The sequence below is a fragment of the Natator depressus genome, chromosome 21 (genome assembly GCF_965152275.1).
Source record: "Natator depressus isolate rNatDep1 chromosome 21, rNatDep2.hap1, whole genome shotgun sequence".
NCBI classification, from domain to species: domain Eukaryota; kingdom Metazoa; phylum Chordata; order Testudines; family Cheloniidae; genus Natator; species Natator depressus.
In genome coordinates, this window is record NC_134254.1 from 3,191,771 (window position 1) to 3,217,995 (window position 26,225).

Consider the following 26,225-nt stretch of genomic DNA (forward strand, 5'->3'; position numbering starts at 1 on the left):
TGGAGAACCATGGAGTCGGCGCCTATGCTGGACCATGGATGTTACCGGATCAGGGAGTGCCAGATTAGAGAGGTTCAACCTGTATTACATTCATGACACCTGAACAAAATTTGTGGTCCCTTTGAAATAATGGGATAAGCCACTCCCAGTAAAATTGCACAGCTTTCCCCAACCAGGGTTTGTGGGTTTTAAATTTTTTTTTTTTTTTAAGATTTAAAAGTTGTTACAGCTAAACCTGCCCCTGCTCCTTTGTTGCTATTTCTCATTCCTTTTCTCGCTTGTTATCAGACTGGCATGTTTAGCTTTGAAGGATTTGCCCTTAGTGTCTGGGAGGACACAGAATTATTCAGAACAAATCTTGGTTTCTTTGATATATTTTTAAAGTGAGATAATCTTATCCTCCCACCCCAGATGTGTTAGCAGAAAGACACTGAGACTGCTCAGTCCTCTTCAGCACGTCTGACTCACTCTCAGGGTTGTGGTATTTACACGTGTTTATATTGCCATGGTGACTATTTTTGTTCTCTATAAATCAAAGCACTTTAAAATGAAAAGGGCCATTGATAGCGGCACACACACTGACTTCATATCCATGGTCGAACATCGTGCCTCTGAGCATCCTGTGCATTCATTTTCTTTATGAAAAAGACAAATGGCAATTTACCAATAAGTAACAAGACTTTGGGGCAGCAGTTACAGCTCCGTTGCTTTAAATAACCGCCAAAGTCTTGCCTTTTCCCCCAACAGAACGAGTGTATGGAGCGGCTATAAATAATAATAAATAGAGTCTTAAAAGGCTCAAGCCAGTGCCCTTCTGCTGACTGCACTGGGTCCATAGCTGGGCCTTTCATCCTGAACGATCCCAAAGAGCTTTACAAGTTTCAGCTGAAACATGAATGATACATAGGGATCACTTCAGATATACTGCTTAAAAGCTCATGGGAACACTATACAATAATATGGGACAGAAAGCAAAGAATATTGTACAGCCAGAGGAATTTTAGTTAGGCAAAATTTGGCCAAAACACCAGAAGTAATAGTGCCATAGGATATTTAAGGACCATGCCTGGTAGGTAAGCACATGATATTACTGCTGTGCCTCTGTGTTTCCTCTCTCATCCCAGCCCCACTCTTTCGTCGCCACCTTCAGTACATCATATGTGAAATTAAATTGTAAGCTATTTCAGGGCAAGGCCCTTGCACTATTTACCTTTATTGCTTGCTGCCAAACACACTTTTGGATGCCAGGTAATAATAAAATATTAATACTACACACAGATGAATGGATGTATAGATGTATGTACAACCCATTTTAGTGGCTCGGTGTTTATTTAAAAAGAAAGTTCACCCAGGTAAGCCAGTTTTAGGATCAATAAGCCACTTCTTTGATATCAGCCAAAGCTGGAAATGAAATAAGGACTGTTAAACCTTCTCTAGTTTTAAATCAAAATTTAAACTTTTACTTACATTTTAGTAAAATATGGTATAAAGTGCATTTTAATTTGACTAATAAAAGGTTGCAGGGACATGAAAGCTAGACAGTGAACTACTTGACCAGTGATGAGGGAGAAAGAGATACTGAGACATCAACATCATGAGACTGATGTTAACACAGTTAAGATGTGCTTGCTTGCCATAAAATTGACCAGCTTTATAGCCCTGTATAACACAGTTGTTGGTGATACTTTGTTCCTCAAACACAATCTCTTAAGCTTCTATAGAAGCTTTTATATTGAAGTCTTCCGAGCTGCTTTTCAGCCTACGTGTACAGGGTTCACATCACCAAAACCCAGTTGTCTCTTAAACAGAACAGCACACAAAAACTTAAAAAAAAATTGGACATGTATGAAAAATTTCATATCCAGTTGCAGATACAGGGGGAAATTTGGGGAGGTAGTTCCATTCTACAAACAAACACAATCTCTTACAATTGCAATTCAGGCCACACTGAAACCCTGATTGATAAAACGTTTTGAAAGATTTTGCTTAGGAGTGCCGGAAAGGATAGAAAATGAGTAAAGATTCAGAGATAACCCCTGATGGTAGTTCAACAAAGAACAGCCAAGCAAAAGCACTGAGAAACCAGATCAATTACCTGGAAGACAACAAATGCAGATAAAGAAACCTTCAGCTGCAGAGGGAGGGATGTTTTTCAGAGGTGAAGAATTGAGGACTTTTTGATGAAAAATGAATGCACCACACAAAGGCATGTTCTATTTTCTCCCCTAAAGATCTTGATCTTAGGCTCTCCCCCCCCCCCCCCGCCGTCTTTTCCTTGAGACCAAGGGCCTAATTTTCCATTGTCCTGTACATTGTGCTAGTGCAAAGTAAGTGCAGAGTGCAGCCATAGCAGACTGGATGCAAGGCGCAAGGCAGTGGAGAACATGGGCCGAAGTGGTGATGTGGCTTTGTTACAGAGTGTAACAGACGTATGCACAGTAGAGGAAATCTCTGAAGAAAGAGGCCCAGAACCTCCATCCTCTAGTGAGAGTTCCCTGCACGTGGATATTAAGGGCTGGATTCTGATCCCCCCCCCCACCCATACTCCTGTGGAAATTTAACTCCCTGAGCAGTCTCACTGGGAACGAGCAGTCCCTAAGGGTTGGGTAGAATCAGAGAAAATTCTGGCTCTAAACGTGAGATCAAAATCTTTGACCCAAACTAGTTGCAACAAACAGAATCAAAACAAAGGTTAAACATTTTTCACTGCGCGCATGTTGTCAGACACAGTTGCTGTGCTTGCCAAATTTCTTATGAGCTCTTCAGAACACAGCTCTTGCCTAAACGCCATGCAAATATGAACTCCTGCCCCTGCGTACTATTCACGCTGGGCAATTTAAAATGGTTTTACCCAGATTTTAGTGCTTGGAACAGCCATGTTTACCTTTTAGGTATTTGAATTTTTAAAACACTTAGAACAGCATTCCCTAAATTTCTCAGAGAGTTTAGTATTTCAGAGGAGGCACTAGCTTTTCTGAGACCTGGTCCTAAGGAGAATCTGCTCAGGCCCCACACAATCTTTCGGGATTCCTAAGGCATGTCATAGAGCAATAGGCTCTGGTTGTTGGGCCTGGCGGTGGCAGCCTAAAGAGAGAATTCAATCCCCCTTGATGCCTGTCTCAGTCCATTCCATGCCTTATTTAATAGGACCCCTGAAACTGCATATATTTTCCAAAAAGTTTTGTTCAAATTACAACCCTGGTCAGCCTCAGCTGGAGTCAATGGGAGTTCAAAAACAAGAAGTCTGGTGGCATCTTAAAGACTAACAGATTTATTTGGGCATAAGCTTTCGTATCTGAAGAAGTGGGTTTTTACCCACAAAAGCTTATGCCCAAATAAATCTGTTAGTCTTTAAGGTGCCACCGGACTCCTCGTTGTTTTTGTGGATACAGACTAACATGGCTACCCCGTGATACTTGACACAATGGGAGCTCAGTACCTCTGACAATCAGGCCAAAGGCGTCAAGGTGGGCATCCAAGAACAAAGGCACCAAAATCAAGGGCCGCCTTTGAAATTGTGTCTCAGCAAAGTTGCCAACCTTTTGCAGGAGGTACTTTTAGTCTGCAAGATGCAGAAAGACTAAAGGCTTGTCTCAGTGAGAAAGTTGCACAGGTATAATTTGTGTGAATTTGTGCATACTTGAATTAGTGCTTTATTTTCATTTATCTTAAGTCAAGAGGCTTATGCTAAACCAAGCCTGTACCAAACAGGAGCTTTCACCCAGATGCTTGCATTGGTTTAACCATATTGGTTTAGAAGCCTATTCAAGTTATACCAGTGCACTTTTCTCATACAGGTAAACTTCATGCGAATGTTTCTCATATAGTTAAACTTACTATAAACGTTAGAATCACTTGAGATAAACAGTTTGTTGAGAAACAACAGTCTGGTTTGGAGCTGGCAAATAAGTTCCCTGTTCCTTACTAATGGGGGATGTATAGTTACAGGGGATATGGACACCACAGCAGTGAATGCATGCAATAGAATAATAAAATAAATAATAAATAATAATAATAATAATATTTTTTATTTAAGAGTTATTGTACAGTTCCCAAAGAGCAGGAAGGAGGGACGCTATCTGCACACTTAATGTCATTGGTAAAGGAGAAGTAACACACTGTAGTTATAAAACTGGTAACAGAGAGGAGGGGGAAAAAATTGATCCAAAATCATCCATGGAAAACCAGAATCTGAGAGTCCTGCAGTTCTCCCTGCAAGGAGGTCCTTGTGTGAGGACAGAAAAAGCACAGGAAAGTTAGGCCATCCCAGGTACCATTAATAGAGGCAGGCTTTTCAGCTCAGTCTCAATATGTCACCACCTTTTCTGTCTTCTATCACTGAGCGTCCCTTCCAACCTGAGAGCTTGGCTGTCAAGGGAAACACATACCCTGCTCTGAACAGGTCCACGTGAAGAGTCCAGCTAATGCTAGCCAAGAGAAATAGATTTCAAGGGAAAGTTTGTAGCTAGGCCAGTTCTTGTGGGCTTACATTTAAGGCAAGAGTCATACATAGGTTGGCACATCTCCCACTCAGGACAAGGAGAACCCCAGCTGTAAGTTATTAACGCTTTGATCCTGTCACTTCTTCACCCGGTGACACTCACAGCACAGGGGAGCAGAGCAGAGCAGTAGGGTGCAGTTCCCCCTGCGTTTACTTGTGATCCGATAATAAGGGTCTTGCACCCACTCCCGCCAAGGTCCAGTGTGGAAAAATTTAAACTGCGCTGCAAGAGTAAAAGCAAATGTGAACCCTCCAAAATGGGAGAGTTTCACACTACGTTGTGATTTGGGTGTGGATTGGGTTCCTTGTTCTGTGCCGTCAGGGCTTCACTCTTGCAGAGCAATTTGCAGGACCAGGGCCATAGTTAAAAACAAACCCTCAAACATCAGAGCTCTTTGCGAGGACGGGATAAGTTGGGGTAAATATTAGCCCACTTATCAGTGTTGCTAACTTTCCGATTTTACCACGTTTATCTCAGTGTTTGCGGTGTTTCTTCAAATCACAGCTTGAAGCCAGGTGATTCCCAGAGACTCTCGGCTTCCTCTCTTCTTCTTCTGCGTTTTTAAAAAACTAGGTTCCTAGCCCTTCTACTTGTAGAGAAAAACTTGAAATGTGACTCCAACAAGCCCATACCAGGAGGCAAATAAAAACCACCCAATTGCTCTCTCAGGGCTTGGGATGGGGGCCCTGCCTGGGGAGATCAGAAGGGCTGGGGCGGGCAATATTGCCAAAGCGGTCCCGTCTCCAAGGGACACACCGCCGCACGGTCGGCATTTTGAAACTCCCTCTTCCAGGCCAAGCATGGTTTCGCTCTCAGGTGGCTTTGCGGGGGGCTTTGCGGGCACGGCGTGCAAACACCCAGCGCTTGGCTGAGCGGGAGGAGCGGTCCTGGTGCGCAGCGCCCCCGTAACGGAGCCCATCCTCTGCCCCACTGGCTGCTGCCTCCCGGCTCTGCTAAGACCTCCCCCCCCGGCAGATTTCCCGCCCCCCCGCCCCGGCAGGCGCTGCAGCAGCTTGGGATGGGGGGCCCCATGTCACTGCCATGTGCCCGCAGCTGCAGCGGCCGAGGGTGTCTGGTTGCAATCAGCGGGGCGGGCGAGCGGCGCACGGGCTGCCGGCCGCACACACTGCGCCGGCCGCCGGAGGTGCCGCCCGGGGCTGCCCGGGCGCAGCCGCGCGAGCCTGGGCTCGCTGAAGCGCCCTGAGCGGCAGGGCGAGGGGGAGCCTCCTCCCCGGGAGCTTTTGCCTTTGCGAACTCCCGCAGCGCGTGTGCTCGAGCAAGGAGCCCGGGCTGCCTTTGCTGCCCCCCCCCCCCCGCAGCCCCGGGAGAGGGAGAAACTTTGAGGCGTGGGAGGGTTGCGCTGGAAATGCTGGCGGGGAAGGGCGTGTGAAGGGAAGCCTCCGGCACCCCCGGGGCTCCGCGGGGAGAAGTCCGCCTTCGGCGAGCTGCCTGGCGCGCCGCTGGCGTGTGGAGGTGTCCACACGCGGACTTGAACCAGGGAGGATGGAGAAGAAAAGCATGGATCATTACCTGCGGCGTCTGAAGCAGGAGCTGGTAAGGGACCGCCGGGAAAAGGAGGGGACGGGGTTGATTTGTGTGGGGAGAAACTAGGACCTCAAAAACTGCCTGTCCCCTGCATCAGTCTGTTCAACAACGCAGGCTGGGGCTGGGTGAGTCTCTCCACCTGCGGGCATTGGCAGGGCTTTGCTGGTCATTTGCTAAACAGAGGAGAGCAGCGATAGACCCGAGCGGCTCAGGGGCCAAATTGCAAGCAACAGTCCCCAAAAGAGAGACACCGGCGTGTGAATTCCTTGTTTCATTACTATGCATCTCCCAGCAGAAGGACTGGGCAAGTATTCTACAATTGGTTAATAACCTAGGGGAAGCATCCTGCTCCGGTAATTAATCACTCATTGTTTTTATATCAGGAGCTGCAGGAGACACATTCAAGAGCCACTTGCAGCTCTGGTGCCTCAGTCTGAGCATCATTGCATCCGATGAAGTGAGCTGTAGCTCACGAAAGCTCATGCTCAAATAAATTGGTTAGTCTCTAAGGTGCCACAAGTCCTCCTGTTCTTATTGCAGTAGAGTGTATCTTATGTTGGCCTTGGTTACCTCCTTGTGTGCCACCCCCTCCTGTGGGGGAGGTGAAGGGGACCTTTCTTTAATTCCAGCCACTGGGCATGTACCTGCCCTCCACTCACCCAGTGCAGTTTTTGACCAGTCAGCCCCGCCACTCCCTGGACTTATGTCCCCTCGTGCCTCTGACAGTCAGTTTGGATCAGCGATAAATCCAGATGACAGTAGTACAATTTTCGGATACCTTTTTTTATTTTTAATTTTCTGGGGAGGGAAGGTTTGAAATCTAAGGACTAAAATTCCCCTAAAGATTAAATATTCCAAGGCAGACATGTATGCCAATTAATATTGAAGCCGCTTATATTCACTATTTTTAGAAGGTGACCTATGGGGCAATGCTGAACTTTCTAATCACTATAGCTGCAGACTAGGTCAACTCACACATCTCTGCCTGTAGGATTTTAAGTAGAAATTCCCACCACCTCACACCCCAACCTGTTAGTCCCATGCACACATCTGTACAGTACCTGTTGGGTAAGATCTGCTGTTTACCCTCCCCATCCTTCCCAACCGTGAACTAATCAGTACGGTTTTAAACACATCCGTGACAAACCCAGCATTTCTGTCACTGAATATCCCTGATCAGAATAGTCTTCAGAGCACAGGCATATAATCCGAGGCATTCTGTTTCCCAGCCACTTCATCTAATTATAAGGGTGCCTATAATTCTGCTCTATCCTAGCCACAGTTACATGGAGCTGAATTTATAAAGTAATGATTCACATTAGCACCCCTCATATGATATTTTTGCAAATCTCCATTGACCCTAGTGGAATTACTCCAGTTTGCATCGGTATAAAATCAAAGGGCAAAGTTTAGCCTCTGATTGGTCAGATGTTGTTAACCCAGCTGTCTCAGAAAAATAAAACTCAGAGCAAATTAGAGTCCTAGTGATTTTGTGGTTTGCACAGAAAAGTACACACGAGCGAGGTTAGAAAGTGAAACAGGAAGTCCCAACAGGAAGAGGTTTAGAGGAATGGGATGTGTACCTTTATTTGAATGGGAGTCTAGTATGTGCAGTTGCAATTTCTAAATCTGTGGGTTTTTGAAAATGGAAAATATTTGTTCTTTAGGATGGGATCCCTGGTCTTGTTTAGCACAGTCTATTTCACGTTCTCCCCCACCACACAGATTCTGTTTAGAAGGCTATGTTGCTTGCAGAAACTTGCTTGAGCTTGTCCACAGCGGGAAGATGTTGATACCCTGGTTTTTGTTACTGGTAGATTAGTAGAAAGAATTGGATGTTTTTTAATTAACGGGTTTGAAAGTTCAATAAGAAGCCAGAGGGTGTGTGTGCATGGCATACCGATAAATAATAATAAGAACAAAAGAAAGCAAAGCAAAAATGGTCGGTGGGAGGTTGAAAGACACAAACTTCCTGATACCAGTAAGGTGACTACTAGGGCAATGTAATCTTCAGCTTCAAACTGGAGTTTATAACAAGCACCAAGATGTAACGCTCCAAAACTGCAAACATTTAAAAACACATGCATAATGTTCTGGATACAAGCAATCCCACTGAAGTCAGAGTGCTCGTGTGTAAAGTTACTCACTTGTTCCAGTCTTTGCAGGATTGGGACCTTTTGTGCCTATGGGACTAGATTCTGCCATACTGCTGCCTAGCACCTCTAACTAGTGCTCAGTTGTGGAGTGTGGCGTTGCTCTGTGTAAGCGTGGCAGAATCTGGCCCAGGGAAGGCTCCTTGAAAATGACTAATACTAAAAGGGACATAGGCCAAGCTTTGCCTCAAATGTTGGGCGGATTTTGCTACTCTTACTCACATAGAGTAGCATGGTGCTCTGCGAGTAGCCCAGTTCATTTCAGTACGGCTGATTAGCACGAGTAAGGATGGCAGAATCTACTTTGTCAAACCTAATATCGGTAGAAATAGCCCCTTGTGCTTTGTAATACAAATCTCACTGCAAGCTTGTTGCTTGGATTTAAGCATTCCCCTTTGGAGTCTGTCCTGGGCAACATTGCAGCTGTGCTTTAGCTGGCACCTGTGCCAGAAAGGGAATCGAGGTACGGAAACGTGAAAGTGACCAGTTCACTGGCACTACACCAGCTGAGTGAAATGCAGAAAGGAGAACTGGACCGGCACATTAGGCATTTAAACTTCTTTATGCCACAGCGAACTCTGAGGTCTTACCAAGAACATGGGAAAGGGATTTTTGTTAAAACATGGGTCAATGTTTTTCAACCTGTGTGCTTCACGTTAGTCTCCTAAATCCATATTTAGGCTTCTAAATAAAAGCAGCCTGATTGTCAGTGCTGCTAACAGCTATGCAAATGAACCCTGTTGACATTAGTGGGAACTCCTGGGGCTCAGCGTCTCAAAGATCAGAGCAGCACTTTTATTTAGGAGCTAAAGTATGAATGAAAGAGGCACCCACATTTGAAATGTTAGCCTTGGTTTTTAACCCAAAAGCAGTCTTTCAGAACAGATGCCTGTTTCTTGGGGGTAGGAGCCTGATATCTTGATAGGTTCCAAGTCTACTTGCAAGAGGTGTGAGGGATATTTGCATTTGATATGAAAACCAAAAATTAGATACTTGAAAATCCTCTCCTTCATCTTATGTAATACAGGATAATGCTATTTATGGTAGAAAATATGTCCCAAAAATATTTTTTTTAATATTAGTTTATTAATAAACTAAGGCCTTAGCCTTGCGAAGGCTGATGCATAGTATAAACTTCTCTCACAAGGTGTGATGTTACGACCATTAACTTCAATAGAACCACTTACCTGGCATAAATTAAACACAAGTTTAAGATTTTGCTGGATCTGGCTGTTTTCCCCAATTTTTCATTACACTAAGATACAAACTTATTTTAGTAACTGACAGGGCATCAGAATGCAAGTCAGGACTTCTGCCTTCTTCTGAGCAAAGTAGTACTAGAATGCATGAGATTCTAATCAGTTCTCTAGGTAGGGTACTGATTAGATTCAAGGCTAGAAGGGATCTCATTGTGGTCCTCTAGTCTGATCTCACAGGCCTAAACACTTTCCCAAAATAATTCCTAGAGAAGATATTTTGGGGGCAAAAAACCCACCCAATCCTGATTTAAAAGTTGTCAGTGATGGAGAATCCACCCTGACCCTTGGTAAATTGTTCCAGTTTTTAATTACTCTTGTAATAACTTTACATGTTATTTCCACTCTGAAGACGGTCTATGCCAGGGGTGGGAAAAATCCAGCCCGTCTAACATTTCTGTCCAGCCCGCCAGGCTCTTTGGCTGTCCCCTCGCGATCCCCGGGCTGCTAAAAGTCCTGCAGTGCAGCAGGGCGCTCAGGGAGGCTGCCTGCCTGCCGTGGCCCCACGCTGCTCCTGGAAGTGGCCAGCTGCTGCTGGCATGTCTCTGCGTGCCCCTGGCAGAGGGAGAAGCGGCTCCGTGTGCTGCCCCCGGCCCCAGCACCGTCCTCAGAGCTCCCATTGGCCAGAAACTGGCCAATGGGAACTGCAGGGGAGGTACTTGCGGGCATGGACCCGCGGTCCCTCTCGTCCCAAGGGGCATGCAGAGACATGCCAGCAGCAGCCGGCCGCTTCCGGGAGCAGCTTGGGGCCACAGCAGGCAGGCAGCCTGCCTGAGCCCTGCTGCGCTGCCATCTGGGAGCCGCCTGTGGTAAGCACCTCCGGGCCAGAGCCTGCACCTTGCATCACCACCCCCCCGCACCCCAACGCCCTGACCCAGGTCAGAACCCCTTCTGCACCCAAACTCCCTCCCAGACCGTGCAACCCAATCCCCTGACCCCGCCCAGAGCTCCCTCCTGCACCCAGACTCCCTCCCAGACCCTGCACCCCCTCCTGCACCCCAATCCCCGGGCCCAACCCAGAGTTCCCTCCTGCATCAAACTCCATCCCAGAGTCCACACCCCTCACCCTCTCCTGCACCTCAACACTCTGCACCAGCCCAAAGCCCCCTCCTGTACCCAAACTCCCTCCCAGACCCCGCAACCCCTCCATTAATATAGAAGAAATGTGCGGCCTATGACGACTTACCAAAATGCATTGAGTGGCCCCCCTGCGAAAATTATTGCCCACCCCTGATGCCAATACGGCAAACCTTCTGCTTACAAAATTAATAATGACAGCCCAGCTGAGCTGAAAAGTACATTTACTAAGGTTGACTTGTATCAATTAAAACCATCATAAATTACATCCCCAACAATAAATATTTTAAATCAATACCCTTCCTTATAGCCTGGGATTAAAATAGGTAAGCTTTCCCTTAAAAGCAGGCAAGAAGTTTAATAGACAGCTGCGACTGTCTGGGCTTAATGGTGGACAGGAATTGAATCTCTTGACCCTGACTTCTTCACCACTTTCTTCATTACCAGGCAGGTCATGGCTCCAGATATTAATGCACCAGAACCAAACCCCATGGAGGGGGTGGGGAAGGTCCCTTTGTAGTACCAAATAAGGACAAAGAGAACTCTATCTGTGGTTAAGTAGGAATCCAATTTTATGGCACCAGTTTGAATATGGTGACATGCTGATTTGCACGATACACAGCAAGCAGTTCTTTTCCGTGTCAAACAGCGAGGGAAGGAATAAATGTAACATTGTCGAGAGGTCCTGTAAAGAAGGCCCATTTAAAGAACCAAATCTTGTTCAGTCTGGTTCATATAGCTAGGGGAAAGCTTGAGACAGTTTGATCTGCTGAAGCTTAATATGTCTTTGTATAAACTATTTCAGCCGTTGACTGGTTTTGAGAGAAGTTTAAAAAAAAAAGGAAAGAAATTGGCAGAGTTCCCAGTTTCATGTAGGGGAGGTTAACTAAAAATGAAATCCAATCGCAGTGCCAGCTTGTCTGTCCCAGTGATTCATGGATTCCAGTTCTTTTTTCTCTTTGCGTGTAAAAATAAATAAATTGATTACAAATAATTGGTGTTTGGTTTGGGTTGCAGGTGTTCCAAAGTGTTTCCACGGCTAGCCTGTGCATCAAAGCACACACTGTCAGTGGTGCCTTTCACATGCTGTAACAGTGCCAGGCCGGGCAGCGGTCACACCCTGAGCTTGGATCTGGACATGCTTAAATCGGTTCTCATGTTAACCTCCGAGAATGCATGTTCAAAGCTCTGGCATGGTTGTGACTCTCAAAGATAAACCCAACCTGATTTAGTCAGTGAGAAGTTTCTTTCATACTCCAGTTGTGTATTTTCAATCATAAGCGAATAGTCACTAGCATGTCTAGTGTGCCTTCAAAGTGGATTTCATTCAGAGAATCTGAATATTCCACACACAAGTGTTACAAAGTCAGGGTAGTCTCAGCTGACACTTCCATTCATTATAAAGCAGGCAGTGTGGCCCCACAGTTATAGGGCCAAACTAGAGCTCAGGAGACCTGGGCTCTATTCCCAGCCCTGCCGCTAGCCTACAGGGCAACAACGAGCAAGTTACCTTGACCCTCTGTGCCTCAGTTTCTCCATCTATAAAACATAGAGAATGGTACCTACCTCCCTTGAAAGCACTTTGAGGTTTAAGAACAGCCATACTGGGTCAGACCAAGGATTCATCTAGCTCAGTATCCTGTCTTCTGATAGTGGCCAGTACCAGAGCTTCAGGGGTAGTGCACACAGAACAGGGCAGTTTTGCAGTGATCCACCCATCTTGTCCTTCTAGCTTCTAGCACTCGAGGTTTGGGATCACCTCAAGCATGGTGTTACATCCCTGACCATCTTGACTAATAGCCATTGATGGATCTATCCTTAATGAGCGTATCTAGTTATTTTTTGAACCCAGATATACTTTTGGCCATCACAACGTCCCCCGGCAGTGAGTTCTACAGGTTAATTTTGTGAAAAAGTATTTCCTCTTGTTTGTCTTAAACCTGCTGCCTGTTGATTTAAGCAGGTGACCCCTGGTTTTTGTGCAGTGGGAAAGAGTAAATAACACTTCTCAGTTCCTTTTTCCACACCAGTTATGATTTTATAGACCTCTATTATATTCCCCATTAATCACCTTTTTTGTAAGCAGAACAGTCCCAGTCTCTTTAGTCTCTCCTCCCATGGAAGCCATTCCATACCCTTGATCATCTTTGTAGCCTTTCTCTGAACCTTTTCTAGTTCCACTCTAGCCTTTTTGAGAGGGGATGACAAAAAAATGCCACATAAGAGCTAGGTATTATTGTTATTATTTGATAGTTCTGGATTAAGATGCGTTGGCATTGCACCAGTCTATAGAGCCCCTCCTAAGAGGATCTCAAAGCACATTACAGGCCTACTCCAGGTTCCGTTGAAGCAGATAGCAAAACTTCTACAGACTCCAATGGGCCCCCAGGATCTAGAGCTGGGCCTGAGCCTTCCAGTGCCTTTGTGGAGTACTCTATTTAGCAGAAGGATAAGTGGAAGCACAGAGGGGTGAGCTGGCTTTCCCAAGGTCACACCCACAACCAGCCAGCAATCTGGAAAGCAGGACTCCTGATTCCAGTCTCCTCCTCTGAGCACTACACATCGTTTTCTCATCTGTTCTGTGTTTGTACAGCACCTAGCGCAAAGGGGTCTTGGTCCATGATTGGGGTTCCTAAGTTCTAGACTGTAAGTTCTTTTGGGCAGGAATGGTTTCCTTCTTATAGGGTTGCACAGACACTTGGTACAATGGGACATGAGTCTCTAGGCCCCACTGCAATAAAAATAAGTCATTCTTCCACTAGGAAGCTGTGAGGTATCTTGATGGGATTTTACCATTAGGTTGCAGCTGGGGTTTATGTGGCTATTAGGAATGAATAGTGATGCTTACTTAGGTCATTGTAAGTAGCAATTTCAGGTTACGTTCTGCCCCAGTATATGCATGTGTTCCATTTGGCCCTCAGTCAGCAGAGCTGAATAGTAAAACCATATGCAAACCCCTATTGGGTTAATTTCCTGCTCATAAGTTCAGCTGTGACATTGAAAACCATGGGAAAAAATGCTATTCACGCTTATGGAAAAAGAAAACAAACTAGGATCTTTCCAATTTCCTGCCCATAAATTCAGTAGCAATGCCAATGAACTGCAGCAAGATGGGGCCATGGAAATAGGGACTGAGAAGAATACAGATGTGGAGGCTTTGTAAATGACTTAGGTAAGTACAATTTGTGCAAATATTTATTATTGAAGGTTTTGATGTAGTGTTAATGGGAAAAAGCTGCCAGCATCCTCAGACATTTTTAAATCCTATTTAAAAAAATCTGCAAGCTCTAGAAAAGTTACACTCACCTAGTTGTGAGGATCCGTCGGAAAGACGCAGAAACATTCATGCAATGGAGAGGTAGCTAATCCATTCCAAACGCAACTTTTATCCTGTGAAAGGGGTGGCCTGGTGTGATTTTTACCACTGTAAAACATCCTTCTCAGAACCTCCATCCCTTCAGACCTAGGCCCTAGGTAGGAGCCAGGTTAAAAAGATACTTTGCTTTTATAGAGCCTGATTCTCCACTGTTTGCACCTGGCAAAGTCTTTTTACACTTGTGCAAAGTGGGTGAAATGTGCTGCCAAATCAGAGTTCTCCACTCTCAGCAGGGATGCCACTTTGCACAGGCGTAAATCATGATACAAGGTGCAAGACAATGAATGGGCCTGAGTCTGATCTTAATAAAGTGCTATTTAAGCGTAACTTCATTGAAGTCAAAAAACGAGGTCAGGCTTATGGTGTAGGCTGAAAACACTAGAAGCAGTTGCAATCGAATTTTGTGTGTGTTTTGATTATTTTGGGGGAAAACAGAATGTTTCTAAATATTTTCTGGAAAATATATTTTTTTAAATCTATTGTAACCAACAAATATCACTTAGAAGTTAACATTCACTCCCACACCCAGACATAACATCAACCTTTAGAATTCGGTGCGGTGTTTGGTTTCCCTGTTACAACAGCTTATCTCAGAGCAAACAATCTCGTGTTTCTTGGTGTGAATGTCTCACAGGAGTAGAACTTTCAATGTAAGTGACGAAATGCAGCCCTTTTATTTTTACGTCCTGTCTCGCACTGAGTCCTGATTTGGTAACCATGTGTCATGCTTGCAAAATGCCCCAATAGTCTTTTCCTGTAGAGAGACCATCTCAGTAAGGCATTCCAGTAAAGTTTAGATTTAATTCAATTAGCCACTGTTGCAATAGCGTCTATACAGCCATGGCAGCACGCATTACTGACTGCGCTTGCAAAATTTTCAGGGTATAGCTCCTGGGTAAGAGTCCAAACTGAAACAGAAAAGGCAGGTAAAGGAAACGGACTCCTCTCTTTGAATGGTTTCAGAGTAACAGCCGTGTTAGTCTGTATTCGCAAAAAGAAAAGGAGTACTTGTGGCACCTTAGAGACTAACCAGTTTATTTGAGCATGAGCTTTCGTGAGCTACAGCTCACTTCATCGGATGCATACTGTGGAAAATACAGAAGATGGATTTGTGCTGGAAATGGCCCACCTTGATTATCATACACATTGTAAGGAGAGTGATCACTTTAGATAAGCTATTACCAGCAGGAGAGTGGGGTGGGGGGAGAGAAACCTTTTGTAGTGATAAACACCCATTTTTTCATGGTCTGTGTGTATAAAAACATCTTTTGTATTTTCCACAGTATGCATCCGATGAAGTGAGCTGTAGCTCACGAAAACTTATGCTCAAATAAATTGGTTAGTCTCTAAGGTGCCACAAGTACTCCTTTTCTTTTTGCTCTCTTTGAATGGGATCTGTGAAGTACCCCAAGGCCTGTTGTCTTCAATGACTACATGAATTCTTCTTTCAGTTATCACTGTTTATTATTTGTATAGAGGTGGCACCCAAAAGCCCTTTCCAGACATTGTATCTTAGAGGAAGATACAATGCTAACACCAAAGAGCGTACGGCTAATGGTGGGCACAATGCAACATGCGGGCTATGATGGAAAATGAGGAAACACGAGGATGGGCAGAAGAAATAAGGTCTTGCCACGGTCTCGAACCCAGTCCTGCAGTAAGCTCCTGGGAGGAAGGAAGGAAGGAAGGATGATCCATTGGTTAGAGCAGTAGCCTGGGACTCGGGAGACACAAGTTCAGTTCCCTGTTCCCTACACAGGCTTCCTCTGTGACCTTAGGCAAGTCATTTAGTCTCTCCATGCCTCGGTTTCCCCTCTAAAATAATAGCACAGCCTTACCTCCCAGGCATGCTGTGAGTGAAAATACATTAAGGATCGTGAGGTGCTCTAATACAGTGGTGATGGGGGTCATAGAAGTATTTAAGATAGATAGACAGGGTCTCAGGACCTGATTGTTATGCACGTCTTGTTGCCGAACATATTTCCCACTCCAACCCACTGACAGACCCTGCCAGGGCAAAGTGCTTACCTCACCCCTGCCCCCCCAGCCGCCCTCTAGATCCAACCCCTTCACCTCATTATTTGTGTTACCTAGCAACAGGAGCCCAAGTCATGGGTGAGGATGCAAGGCACTAGAGCAGAGTGAAAATGGCTTTTCCACAGGCAGACGGACGATGTGGTGGAAATGTTGGGTTTTTTCAAAGAGACATCAAACTTTATTTTTGTTCGCCCCCCCCCTTTTTTTTTTCTTCAACTTCTTCAGTGACAATGAGGTGGGGGAAGGGGAGGAAATAGAAGAGGGGGGAGGGAACTCCAAAAAGTGAAAATTCTTTGAGTTGTCATCAAAAAGCTGCAATTTTTGTGGAAATATTTGGAGGGAAAATATTTTGGGGGGAATTCCACTCCCCAATAATTCCTCCCCCCCAGCCAGCCCTAGTCCACATAGCAATTCTGAAGGTGTGTCTTCACTGGAAGAAAAGGGTGTGCTCTTAACTGGAGTTAGGCTAACTCAGGTTAAAATAGCAGTGACTCCAAGGCAGCTGGGTTTTAACTCAAGTTAGCAGCACAACTTCAACCCTAGGCTGCCTTCTAGGTTTTAACTCGAGCTGCATTAAAACCCGCGTTGCTATGTCTTCACTGCAGTTTTCAACCTGAATGAGGAATACACCTGGTTTTGCAGCAAAGAAATACCATGCGCCAGTGACCCTGTCTCCACTCTCCTCTCCTTCCCCTGACATTTATCCTTCTCCTCCACATCACTCAATATCTAAAGCTAATGTGGCAGTGCCTGCTATGTGGTAATGTTTTACCGAAGAAACCAAAAGCAGCCCCTAGTGGAATTTTTACTTGAGCGGTACATAAGGAAAGTTTTGTCACCCAGAGACGTGACTTTCCAAAGACAGGAGGAACACAGCTAAGTTGGGCTGGAACTTCCATTTGGCTTTATTCGCCCAGTGCTTCTCACTGTGGGAGCTGGGTCAATAGATGTGAAGTGCTGAGAGAGAAAGAGACCTGTCTGTTTGAACAGAAAAGATCTGCATAGGGGTAAGTTGAGACAGGCGGAAAGCTGAGTCAGCCAGTCTGTTGGAGCCATTCCTTGTAGGTCACAGAAAGGTGGTTTGTAGCTTAGCAGTGTGATGTCAACCTTTAAATACCTTTGATTCTTGGGACTAAAAGGTAAAGCCTTGGTGGATTCTCCTATGTGGAGGTGGGATTAGAACCCTTTGGCTAAATTCCCTGATGCAGGGGATTCCCTGACAGACATAGATTTGGCACAGCTGGCTCTACATCATCCTCCAGAGGGGCACATGTGGGAGGGAGCAGGGTATAGCCGGGATGTTCCTCTACTCTTATCTATTCCCAGCTTCTGCAATAGCTCATAGGGCATGTTATAGCTTGGGCAAAATTTATGCAACCCCAATGGCTGAAGCAGCCCCTCGCAGTTTCAACACAGGGAAACATATGTCCTCATTTGCACCTCCACCTCACTCTTACATTGCACTCTGCTCAGAAGCAAGGATGAATTGGCCCCTTTGAGACTTGACCATCCTCGCTATTATTAATTTTGCGTAGTCATCCATGGTGTGTCAAGGAACCTCTTTCTTCAGCATTGCACTGGGTCCAGGCAGCAGGAAGGAACTCCGTCTGCTGATTTCCTGCTACTAACAGCTGCTCAGTTGAAGGGGAAAAAGCAATGAAAGACTTTGTTTACTAGTTTATTCCTGAGATGAATCCCAGAGACTGTGTCTGGTTTGTTTAGCTCTGAGAGCCCAGAGCCTTGGGTGAAGTAAGTGGTCTTGGGAAAGCAGTAAATGGTTTTGGAATCACACCCAGCCTGTTGCATACATTCAGGGCCCAAAACCAGAACTCCAGGTGCAGGAAAGGCAGAATAGGGGGGCAAATCCTGCTGATCTACAAAGGAAATAAAAATTGGCCTTGTGCCCTTTCTAGCTCCTTTACAATGAATAATGAAGGCCTGAGAGTTAGTTCTTTTTATCTGTTTATTTACTTTTAACGTTTGATTTTGTTTTTTACACTAAAAATTTGGGTCTTATCTGCCCTGAAAGATTCAGTGTTGACTGGAGAACTAGCAAAACGATGACATCACAAGAGCCTATAGAGTGAAAGTTAAGCAACTGAAAGAGAGAGGAAAATTTTAGTCAAATTGTTTCAAACTGTTTTGTTGTTGTTGTTGTTTTTTGTTATTGTTATTTCATGCGTAGTTAACATTTTGGATAAAAGATTCATCCCCTCTTCCCCACCTCCCTTCAAATTAGCTGTAATCTCACTGTTAACATCCCCGAGAACTCCTAGAGTTTCTCCTGTGACACCAGGGACCAAAGGATTTGAAATTCCCAATATTTGCATGATAACACACAAGCAGAAATAAAAAAGCTCTTGCGTGCCTTCTGTGTCCATCGTAAGGCAACAGAACAAGGCATAAACCCAACATGAAAAAAATCCTTCTCAAATCACCGTGAAAATAAACTCCCACTGACGAACTGTGCCTGAGGTAAGAATCCAGGCTCACTAAAAAATAATTTTGTCAGCATTCCAAAGGAAAACACAGAACCTATCTAATCAGTTCAGCAGTTCTAAAGTAATTTTTCTCTCTTATTTCATTCTCTTTAAATACCAGATTTGTTTGTTGCTGGCTCTGTTGCCTATCAACCTGATTATTAAGAGCTGTCACTACAATTCCTTCTTTCCTTTCCCCTCAGCAATAACTTCCTCTCACAATACCTCTTCTACCTAAGAGCTGGACATCTGTCATCCTCCTCATTATCCCAAACACACCCAGAGACCTTCTTTTCACGTCTCTCCAGTCAGCTGGAATATGTCATCTGTTCTTTTTTTTTCTTTCTCCCCCGGTCATCACCAAATATTGCCGTAGTCCTGGGCAACCCGGATGTGGAGATGAACTGGAAATACAAACAACTCTGGCTCAAGGGGCTTAGTTGGATTTGGATTCCAGAGCAGTCTTGTGAATTCAGACACTAGTAGAAAAATGTTAGTTCCCAAAATGTTTAACAGATTTTTTTTTTAAGTGAGAAATGACAAATGAATTTCCCATTTTTCTTGCTCCCCTTAACCGGCAAATGTCTTACCCATCCTTTGCACAGAGGCATTTGGCTTTGTTTTATGTAAAATAGTAGTGGAATATGAGATGTACATAAGCCCATTAGTGTGTTGCTTTTCTGGCTATCCACTGATCCACCAAAGGATTGCATTTCTGTTTATACAGTACTTTGTCCGGTTCACATATTAGACCCCAGGACCTGTGCACACTAACATCTTACATTTACATAGTGCTTTTAGACTAATATGCTTTATACACTTATGGGGTAAACTATACACAGGAATTCTTTCACCCAGCCACTGAAATGCAGCTGTCACAGGGTGGAACCCAGCAACTGTTAAACACTATGCAGCAGTTTGGAAGTGCAAGTGTTTGGGGAACACACTTACTGAGTGTGCTCACAGACACAGTTTGTTCAGCACACAGGAGTTAACCTGACTCTTGGGTTTGATGGGTGAAAATAAAGTAATGTAAAATAAAGGCGTACCCTAGTGTCTGAGCAGCAGGTGCAGGCTTAGTGCTGGAATAACCTGGACTTACACTTTGGTTTTACTGGTACTCACCTTTTCCCTGCCATGGGAAAAATATTGTAATGACCGTGAGCCAAACCCTGCTTGCATTAAGCAGGCAAGTAGTCCTTGCAACTTCAGTGGGACTGACATATGGGAGCAACGCAGACAGAATTTGACTCTGTACGGATAGACTGATGCATAATTCAGTTCTGGATGGCTTGAGGCTCCTGGGGCCCCATGTTTAAATTTGTGGGGTTCTTGTTTTGGTGAGGTGAGTCCATTCAGGCCTAAAAGAGTCAGTGGCTAATCCCCATCAGCCCGAGCCACCTGCTATTGTATAAACAGCCCAAGGGTTTGGGAAGAGATGTAAGGAAATTCTCCTGTAAATGCTGCTGCATGTACCAAGCTATGGGCATGGATTGGACCTCAAGGCCGCTTTGTTGACCATGCGCTTTATGTAACAATGGTTGCACGGGTTTATATAACGCTCAAAAAATAAAAGCAGTTCCTGCTTGCAATCATTTATTTATGGGTTTTGCAACTAAATTTTCTGCTGCAGGTGCATTTGTGGAAGCCGTTATCCAGAACAAGGTCCATCAGCCTGGGAAATGCGTTCCCACGAGGCTCTGTTAGATGTATCATCAAGGTTGGGGCAGCCTCTTGGATTTAGGTTTGTGGCAAACGATAAGAAAAACTTTTCTGGAATGGAAGGAGTACCCTTTGCAAATGGAGTTATTGCTGTTATTTATTTTTTGTATTACCGTCGTTTTTAGGTGCCTGACTCATGGACCAGTACCCCACTGCACTAGGCACTATACAAGCAGAACAAAAGTTCCTGTTGCTGGGGGATGGATGGGACAGCTTGACATGCCTAGCCCTTTGCGTGTGGAGATCGGAGTACAAATCCTGCTTTGCTGGGGATTCCCAGATGAACGTCTTTGGGATCTAGTCCTTAAATACAGAACCACAGCACTTACCTATCATAAGTAGACACTGGCCCCCACTGTTGTAGTAGCCGAGCAGCCATCCTCACAATACCCCTGTGCAGTAGGGTAGGGCATTATCCCCATTGTATGGATGGGAAACTGAGGCACTGAGAGACTAAGCCACTCCTCAGTGGAAAGATCCAGCATGTGTCTCTGTCCCTACGGTTATAGTCCAAAAATCCATTGTCTGCACTTGCAAACAGGGTAACCCCCCTCTCCTTGTGTTTTCCTGTCTAGGACCTGCCCTCAAGACTTTGCAATTGCTTGATGAGCATATTGCTCAGACTGTAAATAGGGGCTCATTGCGAAATATACAGTACCCAACCACATGTAGACACACCAATAGATAATCATATTCTGCCTGTAAGAAACCTGTTTCTCACCTTTTGGTGACCAGGCCCACAGACCTTAAGACTCTGTACATAACTCTTTTCATGTTGTCTATAGATAGGGTTTGCAATGGTTTTGAGGACCAGTGTGACACAGGCACACAGTGGATACCTTACATAACACTCTTTGGTGAACTAGTATGTAGATGCCAGACTCAGGGGATCCCTGTAACCCCCGTATGCACACCTGGTGCCCTCCACCATTTGGCATCAAGAGGTCCTTGGGCCAAACGAGTGTTGGGGTATGTTCTTCCCTGGTGTAACTGTAACGTTAGTAGAGAGACACCATAGAAGTACCAAAGATAGATAAGCAGTAACATCAGCCTCACTGTGCCTCTGTTTGTCCATCTGTAAAATGGGATTGGTATGAACCTACCTCAAAGGTGGCTGAAGCGGTTTCTGAGGGGCATAGCCCTCTGCTGATATATATAGTCCAGTTGAAGTCAGAGGAGCTCTGACAATTTACACTGGCCCCACAGTGGCTGAGAAGCATTTTGTGTTTACCCTATTCGAGTGGCTCAAAATTTGTTGAAATTTCCATGACAAACATTTTACCAAAACCAACCAAACAAAAAAATACTGAACTTGTTACTGCTTTTCAACCGGCTCTGAATCCTAGGTACTCGCAGGGGAAGGGGCCCATGGGTGAAATGAACACTGTGATGGTAAATGCTGCCTCTGAAATATTAATGGTTCCTGTCGGATGAGGCATGCATTGTAACCATACCACCCATCATGGGGGAGTTAATTGAATCAATGAAGTGAACAGCACAGCCGTCGAGCATATGCTGTCTTTTTGACCAGTCTAGTCATTACTGCAGGACCCTTGTCACTCATCACTGCTTGATTACACCACTTTGCCTGCGAGGGGATTTGATGCGAAGTATCCAATGAGGGTCCAAGCTGGCTCCAAATCCAGCTTTGCAAAGCCGCAGATAAAAACAACTTCCATTAATAAGGCAAGAAAGGTTAGGACAAGAAGCATTACAGCAAATCTGGAGAGGTAAGGTGATAGTTTTGTCTGAGGCTTATGGCACATATGGTCCCAGGTTTTTGGTAGCGCAAGAGCTCTTTTATTGTAAAAGTGTGGGCGTTGCTTGCACACATGTGCAGATGTAGCTTTATTTCGCAGATACTAGTAACCTTAGCCTGTAAGGGAGACTTGACTTGTCAATGTAATCAGAGGTTTGAACAGAGAGTTTTTCCATAACTTCACAGCCAGATATCCTTTCTAGCAGGTGAATATGCTTCTCCTCTTGAGCATGAAGCTCCAGAAATAGGTGTCATACTTCCACTAACTCTGAGAGTCTGATTTTTGAAACTTTGACGGAGATTTGTGCCTGGAACATGTGGTATGGGGATTTCCACTTTTGCAGCATGGTTATTACAGAGTGGCAGTGTTTTAATAGCCTTTCTTACCCCTGGTGAAAACCTGCAGTTCTCTGCTTACAAACAAACAGCAAACCACGAATAACTGAGCCAAGGTAGCAAAAATTATTCCTCCCTGCCCTCACCTCCAATTTCTTGGTAATGTACAGCCACTCATGTGTACAGGTGTTAAAGGAAAGCAGCATATTACGAGAACGCTTGTCATGCAAAGATTGTGATCAGCTTTTTAAACTGTTATACTTAAGAAGTTTTAGGTTTGAGCTTTTCTGAGACATTTATACTCCCTTCTGCCAACCTCTTTACATCCGTGTGACATATCTTTGCCTCCAGCCTGGCAAACCACCTCCCCCCCACCCCGTCCTCCGAAAAAGTGGTAGCAGCTGTTGGAAAGTATAGCCCATTTGTTTTATGATGCCGCTTTGGGAATATGATCCAGATCTCACATAAGAGTGAAGGAGAGCAACAGAATGAAAGGGGAGAGGGAAAATTAGAGGCTTTGGAAAATAACTAGCATATTTTAAGGTTAACATGGAGAGTTAAACCTTTCTATTAAAGTAGAAAGATAAAACACAAGTATGAATGATGGATCTAGTTTGGAAGCCAAAATAATTGATTTTTCAGCAAATAAACTTGTGATTACTTATTTGTTTTTTCAATATTACTGTTCAGATTTCTAGGACTTCATTCTGTGCTGGTACCTATGTTTCTCAACCTATAATTAGGGTAGTATAACAAAGCATTAAGACATATTACAGAGTGCCAATGTGATTTTTTTTTTTTTTTTTTTTACTATTTTTTGTTTTTGATTTTAACATGTTACAGAAACTAGTCAGTCAAAGGCTGGTTCATTTATAGATTCAGAGCACCCACTTCTAGTCTCAGTTGTTTGCATGGCAAGAAAGAAACAACAGCTGCAGACTAAGTCTAAAAATTGATGCAGCGAATTGTCATGCTCGGTTACATGAATAGAGGTTCTGCTAAGCAATTAACTGAAATTCAGATAAACATTATTTTTGTTGTCAATTAAATGCTTATTTCAGTTCTTGTTAACAGGTGAGGATTTGGAATCTTTAAAAAAAATTTAATTTCTTCAGAATCTAAAAAATGTGTGTTTATTATCCCATGAAATGGCTGGAGCATCAGGGTCAAGGATAGCACATTTAAGTCCGAATAATTCAGTATTAGGGCATGTTTCAGGAGAGACCTTCTTTTTGCTGCTGTCTAGCTTATAAGATAAAAAGGGAACATGGCCTAGCTTTTACTTCCCTATATGTTGCAGGGGTAAAATCGTACTTGTTTTGTCTTGGCTTCTCCAAGCACTGATTCACTGTCCTCTCTTCCTCCCCAAAACAGTTATCCATGAAGGAGGTTGGAGACGGGCTGCATGAACAGATGAACTACATGATGGGTGCCCTGCAAGAGTTGAAACTCCTCCAGGTCCAGACAGCTTTGGAGCAGTTGGAGATTTCAGAGACTCGAAACAAGGTTTCAGGCATTGGCCCGCACCAGTGCTGTCAAAATGGCAGAGAGGGGCTCAGAGCCAGCAGGCAGAACGAGAGGTTGCTGGGAAGGAGATCTTTGGAGGAGTGCAGCCCCATGGCGTTTGCACACTCCACCCAGGTGCCACAATCTGCCAGCCGGTTTGGCCCCGTGACTTTACCGGACAGTAGCCACCACAGACACGTGGCTTATTGCAAAGACAGTTATCCTACGAGCAGACCTTCTTCAGCTCTGACCACGGCAGAGTACTGCCCGCCAAGGAAATTTGAGTCAGCCAGTGTGGGCACAAGTGGGAACCAGCTTCACAGAGAGTCAGACAGCATCTCTCAGACTTTGGGTGGGAGTAAATTGGGATGCAGAGAATGCCAGGTTTCTGATGAGGCCAATGACTGGACTTCCTCGCTAATGTCTCAGAGCAGGAACCGGCAGCCTCTGGTTTTAGGGGATAATATCTTTGCAGATTTGGTTGGGAACTGGTTGGATCTGCCAGAGCTGGATAAAAAGGGGGAGAAGAATGAGACTTCCCTGTCCATCAGCAGGTCTCAGGAGTTCTACAGGAAGTTTTCCCTCACGGCCAACATCTTCAAAAAGTTCTTGAGGAGCGTACGGCCGGACCGAGATAGGATCCTCAAGGAAAAACCATGTTGGCTCCCAGCAGAAGACAGAGAGACTGAAATTTCAAAGAGATCCAAAAAGGTGAGCAAACAGAAGGGGACGTTTTACTTCCCCCTCCATGGGAACCTACAGAATGCTCACAGCAAAATGGAGAGGTGCCCAAAGGCAGAAGCTAGTAGTAACAAATCCAAGAATTGTGCCAAGAAGGTCCATGGCACCACAGACCACACCCAGTCAGGCTTTGATATGAATACAGCCGTATGGGTCTAAGTTTCTATAAGCGTCTCCTCTGCCAAATGGCTCTTCTTCACGCTAGAGATGAGCTGGAGCGCATACATGCCTGTACGTGATACACCCCAAAGGCCTGCCCCGCGCTGGGGTGGGGGAAACAGTGTATTTGGTAGCCTAGCATGCTGTGGGCAGCAGCCTGCCAAGCCCAGCTTCTAAGAGACCTGCATCTTCTGGGGAAGGACGACGTCAGAACAGCAGCTGAATCAGGACTGTGTGCAGAAGCTTTCCAGAGCTGGTGCTTGGGAGAATGACCAGATTTCTTGACAGCTTCCAGGGCAGGTAGAACTATGATAGCCGCCCCTTACCTCTGTGTGAGCTTCTCTGGTCATAGTTCAGTTCATCTCTGGTTAAGATAGCTACGGTCCATAAAATGCAGTGTGTGTGTGGTATGTATATATTTTTAAATCTGCTCTCCCTTGTGTGCACTTAATACTGGATTATAAACCAGGCAACTCGAAAGTTGATCTCAGAGCACTTGATATTTAAATTAAAGATGTAAGGTATGAATTTATAAGAAACTGCAGAACTTGAACAGTCGCTGAATGCAGATGTTGTATGCTCACCATCCCGTTGCATTTCAGCTTTTCTTCTTCTAAAGCATTATCTCCAGTGTGCTCTTTGCCTGTCCTTTCCAGCATCAGTTTAACCAGTAGTATAATTAACAGGTCCATACTTGGAATTTTGTGATGTCCAGAAATTCTTCACCAGTTTAGCGTTACCCTTCATGGCCTTAAACCCAGATGCCGCACTGAGATATGAAGTTGCAACAGACTTTGTGTTGGGTTGTTGGGGTTCTTTGTTTGTTTGTTTTATTTGTTGTTATGTACAGATTTAGTCTTGAGAAAACAAAACAGAGTTCTTCAGTGTTCCACGCCCCCAGAATTACTAATAAAGCGGTGTCAGTCTTCCAAAGGGCAGTGGAATAGTTTGTACAACACGTGATATGTGTAACGGCCACTCTCTGTCCTGCTTGCACTCCAGTTCTATACGGAAAGCAAAAGCTACAGGAGTGACATCCACAATTACAAACAAGAAAAGGGCTACATTCTCAGTGGGTGTAAATAGGTATAGCTCTATTTAAGCCAGTGGAGTTACTCCGGTTTATACCAGCTGAGTTGGTGTGTGGGTTCCGTGGCGTGGATTGCTCAGTTGGGGGAAACGGGGTTGAAGAGCAGACAAAAGAAAAACATTTTCCACTAAAGAAATTATAAATCATCCAAACAGGAAGGGGTTGTTGGCTGGTCATTTGCTGTGAGGGCCCCACAGCCTTGGAATTTGTTCCCACTTTGGTCTGAAAGAGCCCAGATCTGATGATCCTTGAGGTACGTTGTAAAGCTAGGCATTTGAAAATCTGGTGGGGAGGGAGAATTGTTCAGGTGAGAAATTGCTCACAAGGGAAAAGCCTTGGAGTTGCTCAGTTGCTGGACACACTGGGCATGGGTTATGTTCAACTCTACCGCTGCACGCATGTGGTGTTGTTATACCCAGGGCACCTACGCACCCTTTGTAGTATTTCTGTAAAGCCAAATACATAAATGAGCCCAGCGAATCCGCA

At 44.8% G+C, this 26,225-nt stretch overlaps 1 protein-coding gene across 1 annotated transcript; it reads left to right on the top strand.

Annotated features, from left to right (window-relative positions):
• Positions 1-5,877: 5,877 nt before the first annotated feature.
• Positions 5,878-25,797, top strand: INKA2 (inka box actin regulator 2). Its single transcript, XM_074935951.1, has 2 exons — positions 5,878-6,056; positions 23,618-25,797. Exons 1-2 carry the CDS (start codon positions 6,006-6,008, stop codon positions 24,647-24,649), a joined length of 1,083 nt encoding a protein of 360 aa, XP_074792052.1. The 5' UTR covers positions 5,878-6,005; the 3' UTR covers positions 24,650-25,797.
• The last annotated feature ends 428 nt before the right edge of the window (positions 25,798-26,225 follow it).

What these genes read in the sequence shown, in the direction of transcription:
- INKA2 (XM_074935951.1), top strand. Translation starts at nt 6,006, where the DNA reads ATGGAGAAGAAAAGCATGGATCATTACCTGCGGCGTCTGAAGCAGGAG. An exon ending in GGCGTCTGAAGCAGGAGCTG is followed by an intron (nt 6,057 to 23,617) that starts GTAAGGGACCGC and finishes TCCCCAAAACAG; the next exon opens with TTATCCATGAAGGAGGTTGG.